We start from the raw sequence: 6,428 nt of genomic DNA on the forward strand, positions 1-6,428 counted from the left end.
TCAAATGGCAAAACATGATTAATCAGCGTTTTAAGAGAAAAGCCAAAAGCGACATTAAAAGACAAATCATGGAAACTGAACTTCAAGCGTCCATTCAAGATATGGATAGAGTTGAAAAAATAGATAAGTCCAAGTGCGGAGGAGTTTAGATGGAGATAAGGTGAATAATCAAAGGAAAGATTGAGATGAAGTGCTATTTTGGTTGAGAAAAAAAGTGACCTTAATTCCTTTTAAGATGAACCTTTTTGTTTCGGATATTCAACGTGTTCAGCTTAGTTTAATTGCTGATTAACCAATCATTTAACACAAGCTGAAGAATCGAGCAAATTATTCAAACCATTTTCTTCTCTTCATGATAATCTGATAATCCATCATTTAGATGTTGCCTTCAACGTTTAAACACTTTTTCACTTGCAAGTGTTTTAATGTGCTGGTCAACCAATTCAAGTGTCTTCAACAATCGAGTCTTGGGTTAAAATCATCCAATACTTGATCTACTGTCGTTTGGGTTAACTCAATGGCTTTGTTCAAGTGAAAGTTGCTCCAAGTTGGACTAAAAGATGTTACACTTTTTTTTAAACAATTAACGTTTAATTTGTGTATTCAGGTTAACAATTGTTTCACTTTTGTTTTTACATCCATTTAGGAAATTATATCATTCCATGATGAACATGATGGAAAACAAAGAATTCATTATGATTATGATTAGTATTCAAAAGAAAGATTAGTATGATAATTATCATTATCACTGTGATTATCATCATTAGAATGTAAAGTTGCAATTAAGATTCACTTTTAGCATCTTTTGCCTTTAAACAATTTTATTCAATTTTTGTGCGAAAAGCATTTCCTGAACTTTGATTGGAATCTCAAAATTGAATCTGAAAAAATTGAATTCAACAAAAAAAATGAAGAATCGCAAAGAACTTAAATTAAGATTGAAAAGTTTGAATCAATCATTTTGCTCAACTTATCATTGACTTTGCTATGAACTTGAAAGGAGGAATCAATTGATGAAATTTGATTCCTATTCAATCGATGACTTGATAATTCAAGGTTTTCATCCTGTCCATCGATAGACAATCAATCAATAATGAAAGATAATCAACATTGGAAAACAATGATAATCAGTTGATCATTTAAATGTTGATGAGTTTCAGTTCTCTGAGAATTACTTGGAATGCTAGAAATTCATTTACCTGTGTGGTCTTGCTATTGAAGTTTAATCGATGAAATCAAATACTATTCAACCAAAGGAAATGGCAACTTCTTGAATAACAACGTCTTGAGCTTGAAATCAATTAACATGAAAAAGCTTCGATTGTAATCATGAAAAGACAAAATTGGTTTCATTCAAAGTCAGAATCGAGTTGAACCTTGATTGAGCCAGAATTGATGAAAATTAGAAAACATTTAAAAATGAAAATGAAATTGAAAACTAATTTGCTAATTAGATTTGAAAATTGCAAGAACAAAATGGAATAGAAAATCTGAAAAACTAAATTTTCGAGTTTCAGTGATTTATTGATCAACATTGATTGACATGAAAGTTTGCAAATTTGATTAAAGTTGAGCAAGACTGAAGGATAAATTGAAAAACATGAAATAATCTATAAATGAACTCAATCAATTGAACCTTTTTTGAGAGCAAAGAGTCTGACCTGATATAAAGTGTTAACCAGAGAAGAGATTAAAAAGATTGAGAGTAAAATGAGGATAAATCTATCATCATCCTGATCATTTGCATGCTCATCAGCATTCTCATCATTATCACCCTCTTCAGAATCTCAACCTGCAAAAGCTGATTTTCTTGACCAAGACAGAAAAAAAAGCTCAGCAGAAAAAACTTTAATTCCTTAAAAAAAGAGATTCATTTTATGATATCAATCAACTGATTGTTCAATAATTTTCATCTTATCAGTGTGTGATTTGCCCTTCTTTACCATCAATGTTCATCCATCATCATCTTAATCTTGATTCAGTTTTATCACTTTTCTCTTTTCACACTTTTTACCTGGAAAAGGAACATTAAAAGTCAAACGGTCAAAATGGTCAATAACAATCGCTGGTTACCGCCTGGTATCATCTTCATCTTGACCCAACAGTGCATGTGTCAAGATGGAAATGATTCCATGATGATCATGTCAATTGTTTTTGTGTGTTTCATTTGAAAATGAAATTACGATTCAAACGGGAATCGCTTTCGACTAAAAAAAGCAAAAGGTGACTCTCTTTAGCCGATTATTGAAAGAGCAACAATGACCAAAAGAGAGTCTATCTTGAGTGTATCGTTCCCATCTTGGATAAAAAATTCATCAGCACGATTGTAACTTACCCTGTTTTCAATCACATTTGAAATGCATTATAACCAAATATGCATTTCCTTACCTTTTACTGCATCATCATCACCGTTTAAGTTTCATTGGTTTTGCTTTGTTTTGTTTTCCATTTTACATCATTTTTACAACAAAAAGATGAAAACATTATCATTTGAATATCTTTTATTTCCTTTCATCATGGACTGAATGAGAAACAAATGAACAATAATTCAATAAACACAATATTTATGTTTTAAAATACCTTTCACTGAAATTATAAATTCAACCTTCTTTTATCGTAACATTTTGTTTTCTGCTTAAAAATGGTGTTTTGGTGAAAAGTTATTTTCTAAATGAATAATTGCATTGATTGTTGCTTTCAACATTTGTATTTGCAATTCAATTGGTGAGAAACAAAAGTTTCACAGAAACATTGTTGACCAAAAGTGTCTTTAGATGACAATTAAAACAATCAACTTTGTTCAATTAAACAAAAATATTAAAGCTTTAGGTTTAACCAAAGGTTGGTAACGGCAAGATATTGTGATTATAATGAGAAGAGCAGGAAATTGAAATGTTATAATGAGTCGAGTCAAGGTAAAGACTAAGGAGTTTCAAAGGTAACATTGTCATTGAAAGGAGTTGAGAGGATTGAATAAAGTTATAAAACGATGAAGATGAGGTGTCAAGAGGTGAAAATGGTTGTTACCTGAGCATTTTCAGTAAACACTCAGAACAAGAAGCTTTCTTAGAAATATTTTTTTCTAGTTTCTGTTGAAGCGATTTGCACTGATGCTTTTCACGGTTTACTATGACAATGAAAGGATAAAAGTTGATGAAAATGATGCAGATGAAATGGGCAATTGAAAGGGCAGGGCTGGACAATCGCCTTTAATGTTTGAATTAAAAATTAACTTTTAAAAGGTTCTTTGGTTTACCTTATTCTCATGTTCATCAAAGAAAAAAGTTTATGATGATAATGATGATGAGGGTTACAATAATGAAGAGGGTAAAAAAGATGAAAGAGTCAAAGGTAAGGTTAGTTGAAAATTTTTCATCGTTTTTTCTTCTTCATCAACAAAGAGAGGGAAACTCGCAGGGAGATTCAAGCAACAAAACTGTGAGCTAATATTTTCTTTTTGCATCATCATCATCATCATCATCATCTTTACCTTTGAGAGAAAGTAAGGGCGTTTTAATGTAAAAGAAGACAGTGGAAGAGGAAGATGATGAGAACAATTGGTGAGCTTTTTTTTGAAGAGAAGGTAAAAAGAGAGGGAAAAGATTGACAGGCAAGAAATGATGATGATAGAGTCAGGCGAGAGTATTAAAGGCATGAAGGATGAGAGGCAGAGGATAAGTGGAAGAGCAGAAAGGAGGTAAAAAAGTTGGACATGAAACAAACAACAGCATCTTTGAGGTTTTTTGGGGTTCCACAGTTTTTGTTGCTTAAGTTACAAACAGAAAAACAATTTAACAAGACTTTTGCTGTTGCTCTTTTTTTTGGCCAATTTCTTGGTGAAAAGGTCACGATTCAAAGGTTATCTTGAGGAAATAATGTCGAGATAATGGGTACAATTTGCTCTTTTTTCATTGGTTTTCCCTTTTTTTCTAGCTACTTTTTTTACTTTCATTTTAACAAACATTTTATCAAAAGTGTGGAAAGTTGATTTTGAATGATTTTATCAATTGAATGAAATTGCACAAAGTCATTGAGGTTTTGGTTGTTTTTTTTTGGGGAAAATTGTAATTCTAATTGTTTACCAATTTTGTTTCTTTTTTTGGTTTCTTTCAATTTGGACTTACCTAAGCTTTGAATAATGTAACCCAAAGGTGGATGAAGGATTCTCCGTGCGTAAGCAGTTCGGATAACTTCATATGCATATTCAGAGCCAATCATGAGGATTGTTGAGGGAAGTAAAAATCCAGTGTAATTGAGGGTTGATACACTTGAAACTAAAGAAGGATTCCAAAAACATTGGTAATTTTGTTGGACGAAACTGGTAAACAGTTCAAGTCCGGTTAAACTTTTACATGAACAAGGATAGTTTGGTGGTGATGAAGAGGGTGACGAGGGTGAGGAAGGTGGTGAGGAGGAAGTGGATGTTGAACTGGTGGAAGAGGCTGACGATGAATCGGAAGAATCAGACAATGTGGTTGAGATTGATGAGCAATTTATTTTTCCAGTTGGTTCCTCGGATGGTTGTTGACTTGCTGATTGAAGAGAAGATGATTTACTTTCAGGTTCAGAGGGTGATAGAGATGTGAAAGGTGAAGAATAAGTTGAAGCTGTGCTCGGTGTAATGACCATTGGTTGACACTTGATTTTATCACTAAACTCATTGTCATCAATAAATTCCAATCCAGAGCACCGTTTACAGGGTAAAGATGAACGACTTGGATCTGGATTGAAGGAAATGGCCAGACAATTGCGAGCCAAAACCAAACTGTTTGGAGGCCGGGAATCGGCTGAACGTGATCGCGGACTCATCATTGATCTCTGGACAAATCAGTTGACAAAAACGCTTAACACAAGCAAAGGGCAAAAATAGCTCCAATTGGTTGAAGGGTAAACATGAGGTTGAACAATTTCCAGACGAATTTGAATTTCGATTGAAAACTGTTGTCACCTAAAGGATAGTAGAGATGATTGTTAATGTGTGTGAGATGATTAATTTTGTGGTTAATTAATGAACCATGTTGGGATGGAGGAAGCACAGTTGAGGAAAGTGAAGTGAATGGGCAAAAATGGGTAAAAACATGGAGTTGATTGGGAAGCACAAATTGATTATAAAATTGGAGACAAATTAATGACTTTAATGACACAATGTTACAGAATTACAATTGTAACTGTCGATGAATATTGTTTAACGCTGGTTATGATAAATGATTGGTAATGTCAACTAATGTTCAACTGTTGAAAATGGTTTCATCTCAACGGCAACAAGTTATCATCTGGGAAACAAGTTTTTTGCTGTTTGCCATCAACTTTGTTTTTTTTCATCCAACGTTCCAACATTTGCGCAAACGCTAAAACCTGATTATCATCATCATTAATAATAACAACATGAGCAAATTCATGTTCAACTTTACATGGAAATAAAAATAATGGAAAGTTGAGAAACACCTTTACATGGAACAATTCAATTTGACAATTTCAACCAAAAAGTTTAGTTGAATTATCCGTCGATTTTGAAGCGACGAAAATTGCCGACAAAATTCTGACCTTGAAAAGCCGAAAATGGCATCTCAGTTCGAATAGTCATTTGATGATTGAATCGTCGAAACGCGCAAAATTGTGATTTCGTTTCACCAAAATTCGCAAGAAAAGAATAGTTTTTAATGGAAAATAAAATCGAAATTTTAGGCTCATTTTGGGAAAATTTTGGGTGCGAAGCATCACGATCGATCAAAGATTAATCAAATGATTTTGGGTGAAAGGACTTGAGATAAGATCAGATTTTTTTCGTCGATTTTTGTTGTTCAAAAGTTTACTTTCTCAAGCTTAGTTTCCGATGAATATTGAAATGTTGAATCTGTATTTATGTTTAAATGGGTCAAAAGTGATTAGCAGATAATCTTGGGCCGGATTGGCCGTTCGATCTGAAATATTGGATTGTTTTTTTTCCTTCGATTTTTACACTATTCCATTTGATTGTGTTGTATCGCTTTGAATTGAATTTGGCGAAAAACAGTTTCACTTTTTTTTCTTTCCCTTCTCCTTCATACCATCTTAAAAGTTCCGTCATCCATTGTAATCATAATACAATATCAATAGAAGACAATGTTATCAGAGTAGATTAAACAGAATGAAAACTGGAAAACTGTGAACTCCAATTGATTACAATTAGTTACAGTTAACGTTTCTTGTTTGGTGTTGTTCATGTTGTTGATGCTCGTTGATATTGTTCATCATGTTTGTGTGTGTGTTTTCATCAGAAACTGAATTTTCAAAAGCGATATCATGATCTACGCAAAAAAGCACAAAAAATTGAAATCAAATTCTTACAGATCTTGATCAAAGTCAACCCAAAAAAATCTGGTTAAATAATCATCTTTTAGGAATCACAATATTTGTGAATAAATAATCAAAAGAGTTATGCCATTCAT

General features: G+C 32.7%; 1 protein-coding gene across 1 annotated transcript in view; it reads right to left on the reverse strand.

Annotated features, from left to right (window-relative positions):
- LOC107369659 (uncharacterized) overlaps nt 1-5,290 on the reverse strand; it is a 15,904-nt gene extending 10,614 nt beyond the window's left edge. Inside the window, exon 1 of the mRNA XM_015937631.3 lies at nt 4,125-5,290. Coding sequence (XP_015793117.2) covers nt 4,125-4,812 — 688 coding nt within the window. The 5' untranslated portion in view covers nt 4,813-5,290. The remainder of the gene's footprint in view (nt 1-4,124) is intronic.
- Between the last annotated feature and the right edge of the window lie 1,138 nt (nt 5,291-6,428).

Source organism: Tetranychus urticae, chromosome 3 (assembly GCF_039701765.1).
Source record: "Tetranychus urticae isolate SD_2017Ah chromosome 3, NJAU_TeUrti_SD_1.0, whole genome shotgun sequence".
In the NCBI taxonomy this organism is placed as follows: Eukaryota; Metazoa; Arthropoda; class Arachnida; order Trombidiformes; family Tetranychidae; genus Tetranychus; species Tetranychus urticae.